Source organism: Orycteropus afer, unplaced genomic scaffold (genome assembly GCF_000298275.1).
Source record: "Orycteropus afer afer isolate SDZICR_OR568_19922 unplaced genomic scaffold, OryAfe1.0 scaffold00003, whole genome shotgun sequence".
NCBI classification, from domain to species: Eukaryota; Metazoa; Chordata; class Mammalia; order Tubulidentata; family Orycteropodidae; genus Orycteropus; species Orycteropus afer.
In genome coordinates this window covers 967,173-985,710 of record NW_006921590.1, presented here as the reverse complement: position 1 = coordinate 985,710, position 18,538 = coordinate 967,173, and the positions used below count along the sequence as shown (strand labels likewise).

Genomic DNA, 18,538 nt, shown 5'->3' with positions numbered 1-18,538 from the left:
AAGATTATCTTCTGTGTCTGTGTTAATTGGTTTCCCTTTTCTTTGTTGAAGAGGGTCTGTGCAATCCTTCTGCCTAGTCCGCCATCTTGCCCCGCCTCCTGATTCTCTTCTTGGGTTTTGAGCTAGATTTCTTTGGAATTTTTTACATAAGGATATGATTTTAAATTATTTTCCAAGTTTCTCCATGTATATTTCACCATCATTAGATACATTGATATCAACTTCAACCAGGGATAAAGTTTATGTTGCTAAAATTAACATCAAGTGGTTATGATAAATGAAGAAAGGGAGGATTTGGTATATTTCTCATTTGGAGCACCTTCATGTTGAATTATGTCTTCAAAAAGTATGTGTTGAAGGCCTGGCCTCTGTACCTGTAGAAATATCATTGGGGAAATAGGGTTTTTTTTTGTTTGTTTTCTTAATGAGATCATGCCAGAGTAAGGTGGGTCCTAAACTTAATGATATCTGCATTACTAAAAAAGAAAAGCAAAAGCAAAAAAAAAAAAAAAACAGGCTAGATACAGTTACATACACATGGGGGGAGGGAAGAACAGATTCTATGTGAGGGCCTATCTAAAGCAAAGGAACAACAAGGATTGCTAGCAGACACCAGAATTTAAAAGAGAACCACAGAAAGAAATGACATGACCAAGACCTTGATTTGGTCTTTTAGGCTCCAGAACTGTGAGAAAATATTTCCTACTATTTAAAGTCACCAAGTTGTAGTATTTCTGTTAGGGCAGCACTAGGTAAATTAAACAGGCACCTTTAAACCCTCACAATTAATCTGAGTGTGCAATAACTTTACTTCTCTCAGTTTCACTTGTCTCTCTTGTGCAATAAAGCAGTCACAAAGAATAGAAATTTATGGAGGAAAAAATATAATTGATAAAGCATAATAAAATGGCATGTTGTTAGTCTGGAGTATCAAGTCGACTACCACATCTTTACCAAGTTGTTAAGTTATAGCCAGTCTTTAAAGAGAAACAGACAAGAGGGAAATAGAGTGGTCTAAGAATCACAGAATTTAAAATGAGAATGGGCCTCTGGTGTAGCCCTGTACATTCCAGCAGGTAAATAATTGGTTTCATTCCTAAGAGATTTAGTGCCTCATCTCTAATTATACCTCAGCTATGTGGTCATGGAGGCTAAAACTTAAATACTCCTTAGTTTCTACTGCAGCTTCCATATAGTGACAGATCTCACAAGTCTCTTTCATTCCCTTTTGAAGATTCTTATAGCTACACCTTAATTTGAACTACCATCAGTTAAGTTCAGCAGGAACAATTTACCTTGAAAACAAGAAAAAAGCTTATGTCCTAGTTAATTAAGGCTGCCATTATCAAATACTGTTGTTGTTGTTGTTATGTGCTGTCGAGTCATCTCCAACTCATAGTGACCCCTCCTTGGGTTTCTGAGGCATTATCACTACAGAAGTAAATTGCCCAACCTTCCTTCCAAGGAGCGGCTGGTGAGTTTGAACCACCAACCTTCTGGTTAGCAGTCACATTCTTTAGGCACTGTGCCACCAGAGTTCCTTAAATACTACAAAGTTGAGGGTTTTCAAGAACTGAAATTAATTTTCTCCCAATTCCAGAGACCAACTGCCCAAATCACTGTATCTACTATGTTGATTCCTTCTGAAGCATTTCAAACAGAAACTGAATCATGTCTCTCTTCTAGTTTGCGATGACTGCCAATAGTCCTAGCTGTTCATTTGTTGCTTATGGATACATCTGCTTCTGTTGTCACATGGCATCTGTTTACCCCCTGTGAGTGATCCTATTTCCATATCTGTTCTTCCCTTTTCTAAGATACCTCTCAGAAGAAATTAGGATTAGGACCCACACTACTCTACTCTGGTATGGTTTAATTGATTACACATGCAAAGAAAGACCCTATTTCTCCAAGCAAGTCACATCCAGAGGTATGGGCATTAGGTCTTCAACATAGCTTTTGGTGAGGCACAATTCAATCTCTAATAAATGCTTGGGTTCAGTGGTTCTTTCAAGATCGTACGGCTGTCATGAAGACACTCCCAGTGTTTTGGTCAGTGGCTTCCTTATGACAGTTATTATGTCACCTTCTCTAACATACACAGCATTATTAATAAGTATCCTGGAATCATAGCAATTTGCAATATGCAGGATTCTTTTGTTTTATTTGTCTTTTGCCTTTGTTTTATAATGTACATGCTGACACCTGACAATGTTAACTCATGTTCCCCAGATCACATGGCTCCTTTTTTGATGACTGAGTCAAGGCTGGAACTCTTAATTCCTGACTTGCATTCAGAGCCTCTCTTATTGCCATGCTGTGTGACCTCTATAAGAGTAATCCCCAAAATCCAAACCCACTGCCATCAAGTTTAATCCTACTCATAACAACCCTAGAGGACACTGTTCCATAGGGTTTCCAAGGCTATAAATCATTACGGAAGCAGACTGTCTCATCTTCCTTCTGTGGAGAGCTAATGATTTTGAACCGCTGACCTTTTGGTTAGTGACTGAAGGCCTTAACCATTGTGCTACCAAAGCTCCTTTCTATGAGTAACCTAGGTAAGTTTCTTAGAAACATGGGTGATCTGCTGTTTGAATATTATACTGTATCTTATGCATACTGCAGGAATAAAATATGTTGCCTAAGAAAAATAATGAAAGGATCCAAACAGCCCATTCTCTGGAAAACTTGTGGAATTGATTGTTGGCAAGATAGCACCCTGGAAGAAACAGACCAAAGAGATGATATAGAAAGACATATCGAAATGGAGCAGTCCAAGTGTATCCCTGTTAAATCTTTAGCTTCACACTAAAAGCTGTGCCTGATGGTAGCTTCACAGCATCCAGAAATTCTAAGTCATTTCTCTCCTTTCTCCTTGTTCTTACCTTTGACTTGCCAGAGCTAGCTCAATTCACAGTTTTTTGCTTTAGCAGAAAGATACTTGAGTTTATTTTTTTCTTTAGATGTAATGGAAAAGAAGTGTAACACAGAACTGTTAACTTAAAACTATTAGCCACATTCTGTGAATCACTTCCCAGGCACAAGAAATTTCACTGGTCTCATATGTGAAAGAATCCTGACATGCCACTATCATCTCTCCCTCTGGAAATTTTTGTCTCTCCTCTCTCTAGCATATACCTTCAATTATAGCTTTTCTTTTCTTTTTTTTTTTTTTTTTCTTTTCTTTTCTTTTTTTTTTTTTTTTTAATTTGCTTCTTTTGTTTTTCTTTGCTGTGCATTTTTTGTTTTGTTTTGATATAAACAAGCCACATGGCAATATCTGGTCAAACCACTTACATATGCTGCCTGGTCAATGTGCACACTTATTCTTCTGAAAGGAATTTAGCACTAAATAGCTCAGAACATAGAAAATAATGTGTCAAGTACGTTGTATTCTATTATTTTTCTCCAAAATCCTAAGTGATATGGGAGAATAGAACATACATCTTTTCTTCAAGTAGATTATCAACATTGTCCCCAAAGTGTCCTGGTTCCTTAATTAAGAACTATGTACTTACAAAATTATATAATGTATTCAAAGATTTAAAGTTATAAATTTCACATTTCTCTAGACAAACCTTAAAAAGAACAATCTCTGGAAGAGCAGAGACTAACAAAAGTAACAGATGTTGGATTGGAAACTGCACAGTCTGGAGAAGGAAAATGAATTTGTGGTGAAGTAGTTTTGCACACACCCCCGTGTCTTAGCAAAGCAGAGTAGAAATATTTGCATTCTCTGCAATCAATTTACATACTTAAGCATTTGTTTTTCTTTCCATCCTAAAGATAGCTATCTATTCAGTAACAACCCATATAGTAGAAAGAAGGATCAAGAGATGATCTGTGTCTTTGGCATTCAGCCTGCTGTTAGCAAGAAAGCCCCATAGTCTATAATGCTAACTTGGAGCTTCTTTTCTTATTTCTTGACGCACAACTTGATGAACATCCTGCTAAGATAAAATAGATATGTTTCCTATCTCTCTGGTGGAATTTCTTCTGTCTTTGGCATTCCTCTCTTCCATCTCACTTCTCCAGAGCTACCAACAAAACGATCTTGTTTTATCTTCAGTATATTTTGGAGGATGGTGGAAATAACCAGAACAGAGTGGGGTTGGAGACAGTGGGAGATTGAAAAGACACAGCTGTAATCCACCACTAAACATGATCTAACTTTTATTTATTTATTTATTTTTGTTAATGTTCATCATCTGCTTAGATTTTTTAATGCTCATCATCTGCTTAGACTTGTGGAAAAAACTTGCAGGTTGACATAGCAGTTGTGATTAGTTAAACCATTTACAACAGATTCCATAAATATCCCCACCACTTCCTCTTTTGTAATATCAGCCATTAAGAAAGAATGCAGGTATGAGAATGGCCTCCAGAGGACTCCTAGAAGAGGACTGATGGAAAAGGGAGCATCAGGAAGAGAATACCAGTGCTAAGGGTATTCGTCTAGTCACACTAGGTTGTTGTTGTGGTGGTGGTTACATGCTGTCAAGTCGGATCTGACTCATAGCGACCCCTCCTTGGGTTTCCGAGACAGTATCACTATGGAAGGAGATTGCCCCATCTTCCTTCCAAGGCGTGGCTGGTGGATATAAACCACCAGCCTTCTGGTTAGCAGTCAAGTGCCTTAGCCACTATGCTACCAGAGCTCCCAGTCATGCTAGGTACCAACCCCATTTCTTGTGCTCAGATCTTCTAGTGTACCTGGTTAGAACATGCAGAATTAGTATGAGTTTCCCTGTCTCACTAAGGAGCCCTGGTGGCACAGTGGTTAAGTGCTGAGCAGCTAATTGAAAGGTCAGCTGTTCAAGCTCACCAGCTACTCTATGGGACAAAAGACTGGCAATCTGCTTCTCTAACGATTTTACCCTGGGAAACCCTGTGAGGAGTTCTACTCTGTCTTACAGGGAGACTGTGAGTCACAGTTGACTCAATATTGTACAACAATCTAACAGCAATCTGTTCCTCTATTCCTTGTATTACATTGCTCAAAGAGAATGTTGGTAGGTGCTATCAAGTCAACTCCAACTCATAGTGACCCCATGTACAATAGAACAAAACACTACTTTGTCCTGAACCATCCTCACAACTGTTACTAGAGCCCATCATTGCAGCCACTGGGTCAATCCATCTTGTTGAGGGTTTTCTCCTTTTCTGCTGGCCCTCCACTTTACCAAGCATAATATCCTTCTCCAGGAAATGATCCCTCTGACAACATGACCAAAGTACATGAAATGAAATCTGGCCATTATCACTTCCAAGGAACATTCCACTGGCCCCCCTTCCAGAACAGACTTGTTAGTTCTTCTGGAAGTCTGTAGTATTTTCACTGTTCTTCACTAGTACCACAGTCCCAAGGCATCAACTCTTCTTTATTCATTGTCCAGCTTTCACATGATTAAGAGGCAATTAAAAATACCATAGCTTGAATTAAGCACAAGTCTTCAAAGTAACATCTTAACACTTTAAAGAGGTCTTGTTAAGCAGATTTGCCCAGTGAAATACATCATCTGATTTCTTGACTGCTGCTTCTATAGGTGTTGATTATGGATCCAAGTAAAATGAAATCCCTGACAACTTTAATCTTTTCTCCATTTATTGTGATATTCCTTATTGGTCCAGTTATGAGGATTTTCCTTTTCTTTACTTTGAGGTGTAGTCCATGCTGAAGACTGTAGTCTTTGATCTTCATCAATAAGTGCTTCAAGTCATCTTCTCTATCAGCAAGCAAGGTTGTGTCATCTACATATTGCAGATTGTTAATGAGTCTTCCTCCATACCCAATGTCATGTGCTTCTTTGTAGAATCCAGCATCTTGGATAATTTGCTCAGCATAGAAATTGAATTAAAAAAACTCACTGCTGTCAAGTCAGATCCGACTGACAGCAATCCCTCCTTGGGTTTCCAAGGCAGTATCACTGTGGAAGTAGATTGCCCAACCTTTCTTCTGAAGAAATTGAATAAATATGGTGAAAGGATACAACCCTGATGCACACCCTTCCTGATTTTAAATCATGCAGTATCCCCTTGCTCTGTTCAAACAACAACAACCTCTTGGTCTATGTACAGGTTCCTCATGAGCACAATTAAGTGTTCTAGAATTCCCATTCTTCACAATATTATTCATAATTTCTTATTTTTTTTGTGTGTGTGTAGTCAAAACATAGGTAGACATCCTTCTGGTATTCTCTGCTTTCAGCAAAGATCCATCTGACTTCAGCAATAATGTCCTTGTTCCACAATCTCTTTTGAATCCAGCTTGTATTTCTGGAAGTTCCCTGTCAGTATACTGCTGCAACTGTTTTGGAATTATCTTTAGCAAAATTTTAATTGCATGTGATAATAATGATATTGTTTAGTGATTTCCACATTCTGCTGGATCACATTTCTTTGTAACTGACAGAAATATGGATGCCTTCCAATCAGATGGCCAGGTAGCTGTCTTCCAGATTTCTTGGCATAAATGAGTAAGTGCCTCCAGTGCTGCATCTGTTTGTTGAAACATCTCAATGGTTATTCCATCAATTCCTGGAGCCTTGTTTTTTTGCCCATTCTTTCAGTGCAGCTTCAACTTCTTCCTTCAATACCATTGTTCTTGATCATGTGCTACGTCCTGAAATAGTTGAATGTCGACCAATTATTTTTGGGACTGTGACAATGTGTATTCTTTCCATCTCCTTTTGATGCTTCCTGCACCATTCAGTATTTTGCTTATAGAATCCTTCATTATTGCAGCTCAGGGCTTGCATTTTCCTTCAGTTCTTTCAGCTTAAGAAATGCCAAGTATATTCTTCCCTTTTGGTTTTCTTATGCCAAGGTTTTACACTTTTCATTGTAATACTTTACTTTGTTTTCTCAAGCTACTCTTTGAAATCTTCTGTTCAGCTCTTTCATTTAATCATTTCTTCCACTTGCTTTAGCTACAGTACGTTCAAGAGCAAGTTTCAGAGTCTCTTCTGACATCCATGTTAGTCTTTTCTTCCTTTCCTGTCTTTTTAATGACTATTTGCTTTCTTCAGGTATGGTAGTCTTGATGTCATCCCACAGCTAGTCTTACCTTCAGTCACTGGTGTTCAATGTGTCAAATCTTTTCTGCAGTAGGTCTATAAATCCAGGGGATATAGTCAAGGTAGTATTTTGCCCTCATGGACTTATTTTAAGTTACTTCAGCTTCAGCTTAAACTTACATATAAGCAATTGATGGTCTGTTCCACAGTCAGTTGCTGGCCTGTTTTGACTGAAGGTACTGAGCTTCTCCATCACCACTTTCCACAGATGTAGTCCATTTGATTCCTGGTATTCCATTTGATGAGGTCCTCATATGTAGCAGCTGTTTATGTTGAAGAAAAGGTATTTGCAATAATTAAGTAATTGGTCTTACAAAATTTTATCATGTGCTCCTTGGTGTCATTTCTATCACCAAACCTATATTTTTCAACTACTAATGATTCTTCTTTGTTTCTAACTTTCATATTCCAGTTACCAGTAATAATCAATATATCTTGATTGCATGTTTGGTCAATTTCAGACTGCAGAAATTGGTAAAAATCTTCCATTTCTTCATCTTTGGCTTTCTTGGAGACTAAATCAAGGAGACTAATCATCCCAAAATAGCCTTTTTCTGCAGTTGCTGGTTTAACTCTTATTTCCATGAAATAGAAATCTGCCCTTTTAGTATGCTGTATTATTTATTTGGGCTACATTCAGATACATACATAAATTAATTATACAGTGGGAGCTCTGATAGTGTAGTGCCTAAGGCACTTAACTGCTAACCAGAAGGCTGGCAATTCAAACCCACCAGCCACTCCTCAGAAGGAAGGTGGGGCAATCTACTTCCATAGTGATACTGCCTTGGAAACCCAAGGAGGGGTCGCTATGAGTCAGGTCCAACTCGACGGCACATAACAACAACAACAATAATTTTAGCAGGTGACAATCTCCGTCTCCACTTGTTTCTTTTCTCTTGGTGCAGTTTTGAGCAAGTTTGCTGTGGGCAACTTGAAAAGGATTGTTTTTCTCTATTATAAAAGTTAAGCAATTTGACTAGATGTAGTGGTGTGCATGAAACTAAAGTTAAGGCTTTAATTTAAGAATGGGGCATTTAAGTTCTTCATGGAAAAACTTTGTTCTGAAGCAGACACAGAACAAGCAACCTTCTTTATATCATCTTCAGCTTTTCTATGATCACCTACTATGCTTTTAACCCAAACGCTTATCTACAAATAAACTTAAATTGTTCTCAATTGTAGTGAAGAAGCATAGCATCCTATTATCAAGACTGGGAAGGAAAAAAATATATAACAAAATTTCAAAATACAAATCTAAATGATTATGATCAGTAAACCACCTTGTTCATAAAGTTTTCACAAAATATAATACAAATAGTGGGTGTATGTGTAATACACATATACAGACCCCAAAATCCCCCTGGAGATTTTCTGTTGATAAGTGCTTCGGTCCTTAAATGAAAATTAGGGCTTTTAGACTCTTTCATTTTTATTTCCAGTGAGTGTATCCAATACAAAAGCAACTTGTTTAACTCACATATTGTAGTTCAGATCCTTTGCCACTTGTGCATTCATTTTCAACAACGTTTGCAATACGGTTTGATATTAAATGCCTAACCTAAATTGGAGGCACTGTGAGCTAGCATATTATCTTGATAAGTGTAGACAGCAAGAATTAAATTGACCTTCAACTTCAGATTTCTCTGTCCTTCCTTAAAGAAGGGATATACAGAGGTGCTAAGTTGATTTATGTTAACTTGTAGCTATTTCAGTAAAGCAATGACCTTGTGCCAATAAATGTTTAAGTATCTTGTTCTTTAGGGATCTATGAAAAAAATACCATTCTTAAAATAACACAGATCTATGAAAGCTTTTGACTGCCTGAGAGTTTACTCAGAGTGGATTTTAAACAGCTTTCACATACAAAAGAACTAAAACATGGCTACCATATGCTTTTACTGTGACTCTTACTTACAGTTCAAATTGTGTCAATAATGAATGAAAAAGGAAACACTAGAAAACAAGATAATTTTTTTTTTTTTCTGATAATAAGCTGAAATATGCTGATCAAGTCCTTCTTATGAGTAATGAGTAGGAGTTACTGATGCAGTTTCCAATCCCATTATTTTTTTCTTCTTAAAGTGACGTTGTTGTTGTTAGGTGTCGTCAAGTCGTTTCCAATCTTGTAAAGTGCAAGAAAAAATGATGTGAAACATCTTGTCAAGTTTTAAAAATTCCGGATTTTTATCTCAAGAAAAAAAGTTGTAAATTAACCATGATTCAAATGTACATATAATACCCCTGAATTTGAAAAATTTTAACTGTAGAAAGGGAGTATAAAATAAATGTATGTAATATATAAACTCATATATCAATGACTATAAAGATGATACAGGACGGGGCAGTGTTTCCTTCTGTTCGTCATTGGGTCACCATGAATCCCTAGATCACTTAACAGGAAGTCACAACAACAGCAGGATCATATTGCCACTGTAATTAATTTTGTAATTACCTTCAAAACCTCATACAGACTATTACACTGTCAGGAATGTAATCAGTGTCACAAAACAAAATGTATGTGAACTATTGAATGTAAAATGAACCTGCTTTGTGAAATTTACCCCAATTCACAATAAAACATTTAAAAAAAAAGACACAAAAGATAAAGTAAACATTTAAAAATCTCATAAATACTTACAAAGAAAAAGCAGAAATTTTTAGCAAATCTTTTAGAGTTATATGTCCCTTCAAATGTCTATGTAAAATTCCAATTAACAAATGTTGTTTGACTGACTTTTCCTCTTGCTTTGCTGAGGGGTAAGTTGATTCAGAGTCTGTGAAGAATTTCAGTATCTTTTTGATCCATCCTAAATCCCAAAGAGTAAACAGTCACCTTGATTAATAAATAAGAGTGGGAGAATTTGTAGAATTAGATGTAGTGTTTCATAAATAACAAAGATTATCCAAAATCAGCTTTGATTTTGTTGTTAAGGGATTTCAGGACTGAATGTATTAGTACCACATAAAGCCAAGAAGTCAGGAATTCAACATTGTAGGCCCAGTACTACCCCTTCCCTGGGACCTCAGTTTCATTGATGGTCAATGCATGCAGTTTAACATGCCATTTCCCATCTTCCTTTCTAAGTCATTTAGGTAAAGGCTAACAACTTACAGTTTTTTGGTGATTGTGAAGTTATCCATCCAGGGAGAAATTTAAAGTGAGGAAAGGTACAGTCCTATGGATTGATAGATAATAGAGGGCAGATGAGAACAAGCTCTGCTGGTGCAGTGTTTAAGGCATTCAGCTGCTAACTAGAAGGTAGATGGTTCGAACCCAACAGCTATCCACAGGAGAATGACGAGCTAGTCTACTTCTATAAGGGTTTACAGCCTTGGAAAGAAACCCTGTAGGGCAGTTCTACTCAGTCCTCTAGAGTTGTTAGGAGTTGGGCAGTGGGTGGGTAGAGGGCAGTTGACATGGTAAGCGGGCAGGTACCCTTGCCTGCATTAAATGCAGAGTCTCCCCAAAGATACTGCTTCATGTCCCTCTTTCTATTTATTCTTACTGGAGTGGTGGTTTTCCTGCCCTCTTCTGTGATTTATAGGTTATTGCCCCTTATCTTGTTTATAAGGAGCCATGGTGGCACTGTGGTTAAGGCATTGGGCTGCTAACCAAAAGGCTAGAGGTTTGAACCCACCAGCTGCTCCATGGGAGAAAGAGGAGGCCATCTGCTTCTATAAAGATTTGAAGCCTTGAAAAACTTACAAGGGTAACTATGAGTTGGATTGGTCATGATGGCAGTGGATTTACTGTTTATAAGTCCCCTGCTATCTATATAAGCTGTCAAAGCTACTCTCTCCAACTGACATCTACTGGTCTCCAGATAATTCCCTCAGTCACTGAAGACTATTGGCAAGTGGATAAATTTTTGTTTTTAATACAATTTCTGCTACTACCACCTTGGGTGTATTCAATAACCATTTACTATCTTGAACCATTCTAAATTGAATTGATTTTTGTGACTGTCCCACACCTTGACCTCATTAGTTCCAATTACTTCCTGTTCAATTTCACATCAGTCACTCACTCCCACAATCATATGCAGGACTATGCCACCTCCTGAAACTGTTTTTTATTCAATATCATAAATCAACATCCTACTCTTTCACCAATTTGGAAGGAAGGTTGGGCAATCCTGCTTCTGTAGTGATACTGCCTCGGAAACCCAAGGAGGGGTCGCTATGAGTGGGGGCCGACTCGACGGCAAATAACAACAACAACTCTTTCACCATAGCTTCCCTACTCTCCAGCTTGGTTTTTTAACTAATAATCTTTCTCCAGCCTCTAGTCTATTGACCTCTCTTTCTTTGTACTTTTGATCTGATTCCTTTTGGTACCTACATGATTAAACTCCAACATTGGATGAGCCCAACTGCCTTCCTTCTTTGTGCCTCCATGTAAACAATGGAATAAAAAAAGAGAAAGGAGATTAATATCCCTATAATCACCAATTGCAGCTGAATCACTAGAATCCTCTAAAATCCTACTATTTTCATAGTGAAAGGGAGAAATCACGTGTAGTACATTTTTGTGTGATCCAAATACTTTCTTTTACATCAATCTGATGGCCAGACAACAGATCTACAACTCTAATAATAACTTGATATGTAAGACATGGACTAGCATTTTTGCCTCAATGAGTCAAGTGGTGTTTGTCTTTCTACTCCCTCCAGATAATGGTGACCTTGCCATTGAGTGGGTACACAAGCAAAAACATTCCTTCATATTCTCAGAAGTCTTTCTAGTTATGTTGTTGTTTTTAAGTGCCATTGAGATGGTTTCGACCCATAGCAACCCTGCACTCAACAGAACAAAACACTGTGCCTTGTGCCCTCCTCACAGTCCTTGCTATGTTTGTGCCCATTGTTGGAGCCACTGTGTAAATCCATCTCATTGAAGGTCGTCTTTTGTACTGACCCTCTACTTTAGGAAGCATGATGTCCCTCTTCAGCGATTGGTCCCTCCTGAATACATGTCCAAATTACATGAGACATGGTCTCACCATCCTCACTTCTGGGAGCATTCTAGCTATACTACCTCCGAGAGAGATTTGTTTGTTCTTCTGGCAGTCCATGATATATTCAGTGCTCTTCACCAACTGTAACTCAAAGGCATCAATTCTTCTGTCTTCCTTATTCATTGTTCAGCTTTCACTTGCATGTGAGGCCATTGAAAATACCATAGCTTGGGTAGGGTGCACCTTAGTCTAAAACTAGACTTTTTTTTTTTTCTAAGCAATTCAAAGAGGTGTTTTGCAGGAGATTTGCCCAAAGAAATACATTGTTTGATTTCTTGACTGCTGCTTCCATGACTCTGGAGTTAAGTAGAATGAAATCCTTGACAGCATCAAACTTTTCTCCATTTATCATAATGTTGCTTATTGGCCTATGTGTGGGGATTTTTGTTTTCTTTATGTTGAGGTGTATTACATTCTGAAGGCTGTAGTCTAATCTTCATCCTTAAATGCTTCAAGTCTCTTTGCTTTCAGCAAGAAAGATTGTGGCATGTGCATATTGCAGGTTGTTAATGAGTCTTCTTCCAATCCTGATGCTAAATTCTTCTTCATGTAGTACAGCTTCTCAGATTATTTGCTCAGCATGCAGATTAACTAAGTATGATAAAAGGATATAACCTGAACCCACACATTTCCTGATTTTATATCATGCAGTATACCCTTGTTCTGTTTGAAGTACTACCTCTTTGTTTATGTACAGTTACCACATGAGCACAATTAAGTGTTCTGGAATTCCCATTCTTCTCAATGTTATCCATAATGTGTCACGATCCCCAAAGCAGAATGGCTTTATCACCAATAAAACACAAGTAAACATCTTTCTGATATTCTCTGCCTTCAGCCAAGATCCATCTGATATCAGCACTGATATCCCTCGTTCCATGTCATCATCTGAATTCAGCTTGAATTTTTGGCAATTCTCTGTCAAATACTGCTGCAAGGGTTTTTTCACAAAATTTTGCTTACATATGACATTAACAATATTGTTCAATAATTATCACATTCCGAGAGGTCACTTTTCTTTGGAATGGGAACAAATATGGATTTCTTCTGATCAGTTGTTCAGGTAGTTGTTCAAAGACCAGTTGTTCAGGTCTTTGCACATTTCATTATAATACTTTACTTTGTCTTCCCATAGACAAATGAGCACCTCTAGTGCCTCAACCATGTGAAACGTTTCATTTTGTGTTCCGTCATTTCCAGGAGCCTTGTTTTTCACCAGTTCCTTCAGTGCTGCTTAGACTTCTTTCAATACCATTAGTTCATGATCATATACTACTTCCTGAAATGTTTGAATATCACCCAACCCTTTTTGATACAATGACTGTGTTCCTTCCATTTTCTTTTGATGCTTCCTGCATCTTTCAATGTTTTGCCCACAGAATCCTTCAATATTGCAACTCGAGGCTTGAATTTTTTTCTTTAATTCTTTTCATGTTGAGAAATGTTAAGCATATTATTATTCCCTTTTGGTTTTCTAATTCCAGGTCTTTGCACATTTCATTATACAACTTTACTTTGTTTTCTTAAGCTGCACTTCGAAATCTTCCGGTCAGCCCTTTTGCTTCATCATTTCTCCCTTTCACTTTAGCTATGCTACTTTTTAAGAGGAAGTTTCAAAGTCTCTTCTGACATCCATTTTGGTACTTTATTTCTTTGTTATCTTTTTCATGATTTGTTGCTTTCTTCATATATGATTTCTTTCACCTTATCTCACAATTCATGTGGTGTTCAGTCATTAGTGTTCAGTGCACCAAATCTATTCTTGAGATGGTCTCTAAATTCCGGTGGGGATAAACTCAAGGTCATACTTTGGCTTTTGTGGGCTTTTAAAAATTTTTCTCAACTTCAACTTGGAATTACATATAAGCAATTTATGGTCTGTTCTTCAGTGAGCACCTGGCCTTGTTCTGACAGCTGATACTGAGCTTCTACCTCGTCTCTTTCCACACATGTAGTTGATCTTATTCCTGTGTACTCCATCTGCAGAGGTGTACAGTCATGGATTATGTTGTTGAAAAAATGGTATCTCCAATGAATAGGTCATTGGTCTTGTAAAGTTCTATCGTGCAATCTCTGGCATTGTTTCTGTCACGAAGCTGTATTTTTGAACTACAGATCCTCCTCCTTTGTTTCCCACTTTAAAGTTCCAATCAACAGTAATTATCAATGCATCTGATTGCAAGTTTGATCAATTTCAGACTGCAGAAGCTGGTAAATATCTTTAATTTCTTCATCTGTGGCATTAGTGGTTGATGTGTAAATAAGAATAATAGTCCTATTAGCTGGTCTTCCTTGTATATGTATGGATATTATGTCATCACTAACAGCATTATGATAACATTTAAATGATGCCATTCCTCTTCAATTTGTCATTCCCAGCATAGTAGACAATATATCCAGTTCAAAATGGCCTATATCTGTCTATTCCAGTGCATTAATGCCTAGGATATCAATCAATCTTTATGCGTTCCATTTCATTTTTGATGACTTCCAATTTTCCAAGATTCATACTTCATACATTCTACATTCCAATTATTAATGGATGTTTACAGCTGTTTCTTTTCATTTTGAGTCATGCCACATCAGCAAATGAAGCTTTTGAAAGCTTTGCTCCATCTATTAAATATGACTCTACTTTGAGGCTCCAGCTCTGGTGGTGTAGTGGTTCAAGCATTTGGTTGCTAATGAGAAGGTTGTCTGTTGAAACCCACCAGCCACTCCACAGGAGAAAGATGAAGCAGTCTGCTTCCATAAAGATTGACAGCCTTGGAAACTCTATGAGGCAGTTCTACTCTGTCCTTGAAGGTTGCTGTGAGTCAGAATCAATTTGATGGCAGTGATTTCTGGTTTTTCAACCTAAGGGTCTCATACTTCAGCATTATGTCAGCAAATATTCCACTGTTATTCATAAGGTATTCACAGGCCAGTTTTTTCAGAAGTGAATCACTGGGCCTTTCTTCCTATTCTGTCTTTGTCCGGAAGCTCTGCTGAAACCTATCCACCTCGGGTGACCCTACTGGTGTTTGAAATACTGGTGACATAGTTTCTGGCATCAAACCAACACACCAGCCACAATACACCCAACTGACAGATGAGTGGTAGTTTTACGTTGTAATGACAGGAAAATAATATAGAGCTCCTGTGTAGTCACTGTTTACAACATATTCTCCTGTAGTGTGTAAAACATACCAAATTATCATATTCTAAGCTAATGTCAGAAGACCTGATAGTGCAGTGGTTAAGTGCTCATCTGCTAGTGAGAATGTTGATAGCTTGAACCCACCAGCCCTCTGGGGGAAAAATAAAGCAGTTTGCTTCTGTAAAGATTACAGTCTTGGAAGCTCCATGGGGCAGTTCTACTCTGTCCAATAGAGTCACTATAAGTCAGAATTGACTCTATGACAATGAGTTTGGTTTAGTTTGGAAGCTCCTGTCACAGAATAGGGTTTCGCTATCCCTTAGTCTTATCCTTCCTTCTGAATACTTGCATATTAAATAGTCCATTTAAAAAAAGAGAGAAGCAATAGTTTCTGCTACCAATAATATATCAATTATTCATAAGTAACACTTAGATTATGGTGAGACTACTTAAATCTTAAATAATGATACACTCCTCAGTATTATAATGAGTTTGGCCCTACATGAATAGGATATTTCAAACAAATGGCAAACCTTCAAAGAAATTAAATAATAGTGATAAAAAAGCATCTTACATTATGAATTTCTCACTTACTTTTTCATGTCATGTTTTGATTAATTATCTTATGGCATAAACCCGTTTTTTAAATTTAAGACATTTTGATTCACCTTGCTTTTGAGAGTTTTAAATGCTGTATGTTGGCTAAATCTGGCATAGTAAGTTATTTTTCAGTTCAAATTGACTATTTATCAGTCTTAATTTGATGTGGCAATTAAATCAATTGACCAGAATGACCAAGAACAAATACATGTACCCATGATTGTCAAGTTTCTATTATCAGCTAGAATTTTTTGTTGATACATTAAAATAAAACAGGCTCATAAATTCTGCAGTTCTGAGTTCCATTAGATATCTCTCAGAACATACCTTTAATCTAAAAGAGAAGAGTGTTTGAAAGTCACTCATTTGTGTGAATGAGCATTCTTATAGTGGCTGCCAGGGAGATAGCTTTTATTCGAATTATTTTTCATGAGTGCCCCTCACTAAGGGGTAAGGTCTTACTAAAGTGAATAATTATTCTTCATTCCAGAACTGCAGTGTCAAACATGAGTGAATCAGTTAATACCTCCTTCCAGGTAGCCCAAGTCCTTCATCGATAGCCATTAATTTGGTGACAGCCAATAATTGGTCTAATTGGCCCTTGATGCCAAAATGCATGGATGGCTTTCTTCCTTTGTGGTAAAGGGTGCACTTTTACATTTCTGAGAGGTTTCTGTTACTCCCCAAAGAATTTCCTGACAGCAAAAGCATTTGGTCTAATCACTTAATCCCTCAGTTAGAAGGTCTCCCTACAGTGGCTCTCATACTCAGGAAAGCTCTGATTGTTTTAGAGCCCTCAGCTGCCAATATTTTGCTTGAAATGTCCTAACTTCTCTTAAAGGAATAAGAGTCCCTTATTTTATGCTTTTAAATTATTTTCCTGGAAATAATGTTAGTAAGCTTTGTAGGGGTACACTTCTCAAAATTGTAAATGGAGAAAACATTTAAAGATACATTTGGAATAACATTGAAAATATTTATAAAATATTGCCTTCAAAAGTAGGTAATGAAAATGAACTCATTTTATTTCATAAGTCATACAATTACAATAAAAAAAAAAATACTTAAAGGAAATAGAGCGAAATAATAAGTCATTTACCTCAGCAGCGGAGTTTCGATTTCTTCTTTATTTTTGAGAGATACCATATTTTAAAAATTTTATTTAAAATGATAAAATCATATATATATGTATATATATCAAGAAGGAAAATGCTACAAAAAAGAACATCTTTCAAAGACTTTTGCTGTATAACCTTACTGTAATTTTTTGTCTATGACATTCTTACAAGTTCCCATCCACATTTCAATAAACATTGAAAACAATGCAGGAACACTTTTAATTATTTTTAGCTATTGTTATTTTCTCTTTTGTTGTTGGGATTATGTTCCTTTATTTATAATGGTCTTCCCTCCTCTTCCTCCTGTCTCTCTGCGTTTTTAATATGTAGCTGTAAGGGAAAGAGGATTATTTGTAGTCTCTGTTAGAAAACAGTTCATTGGCTTAGGCCAGTGTTGCTCAGACTTTTTGGTGTCAAGACCCCTTAACCCTCTTAAAAATTATCAAAGAATCCAATGATCTTTTGTTTATGTATTGGGTATGTATATCAAATACAATATTTGATATTAAAACTGGCCATTTAAAAGTATTCATTACTTTATTTTAAATAAAATCATTTAATATAAATAAAAATTACATTTTATTAAATTAAAATAACCATATCTTCCAAACTTACTCATACAAAATTAAAAGGATGGAATTGTTTTATATTTTCGCAGATCTCTTTAATGTTTGTCTTAGTAGAACACAATTTGATTCTTATGTCTGTTTCTACAATCAGTATTTTACCATATCATACCTTGTTGTTGTTGTTATGTGCTGTCGAGACGGACCCAACTCATAGGGACCCCTCCTTGGGTTTCCAAGGCAGTATCACTAAGGAAGTAGATTGCCCCATCTTCTTTCCGAGGAGTGGCTGGTGGGTTTGAACCACCAGCCTTTTGGTTAGCAGTCAAGTGCCTTAGGCACTAATGCTACCAGAGCTTCTTATGTGGCCTTTAAAAGTTGCATCCTACCTACAGAGAATGAGGACAAAAAACAGTGAAAAAAGAAAACATTGTGATTATTATTAAATAAATAGTAGTAGTAGTATTAAATAGTTTTGACCTTGTAAAACTTTTGATAGGATATCTGAGACACCCAGAGTCCTCAGGCCATATTTTGAAAACTCTTGGCCTATACGAATATTTTATATTTATGGTTTCTTTTTTTGTAGCTGTAGATTTCAATTAATTTGTTATTTATAGTAACTAATTTATAGTAACTGCTGCAGATGAATAGTTTATGGCTTAAAGGTTTTTTTTTTCCTTACAAACAAAGTTGCCATGATTATACTTACTAAGATATATTTATTCACATGCATGAATATGTGCAAAAGTTAATCTTTAAGAGTGAAATCCTGGGTTAAAAGGTATGTATGTTTTAATGGGTAGTGTGTTGCCCCCAAAGAAAAGTTTTGCAAATATTTTATTCAGCCAGAATAATATGAGCTCCTATTGCCCAGCTCATGAAATACTGTTGTTGTTGTTATGTGCCGTCGAATTGGACCTGACTCATAGCAACCCCTCCTTGGGTTTCCAAGGCAGTATCACTATGGAAGTAGATTACCCCATCTTCCTTCCGAGGAGTGGCTGGTGGGTTT

General features: G+C 36.9%; 1 protein-coding gene across 1 annotated transcript in view; it reads left to right on the top strand.

The window, feature by feature from the left end:
• RBMS3 (RNA binding motif single stranded interacting protein 3) overlaps positions 1–18,538 on the top strand; it is a 1,212,798-nt gene that overhangs the window by 946,583 nt on the left and 247,677 nt on the right. The window contains exon 10 of the mRNA XM_042780448.1: positions 3,687–3,702. Coding sequence (XP_042636382.1) covers positions 3,687–3,702 — 16 coding nt within the window. The remainder of the gene's footprint in view (positions 1–3,686; positions 3,703–18,538) is intronic.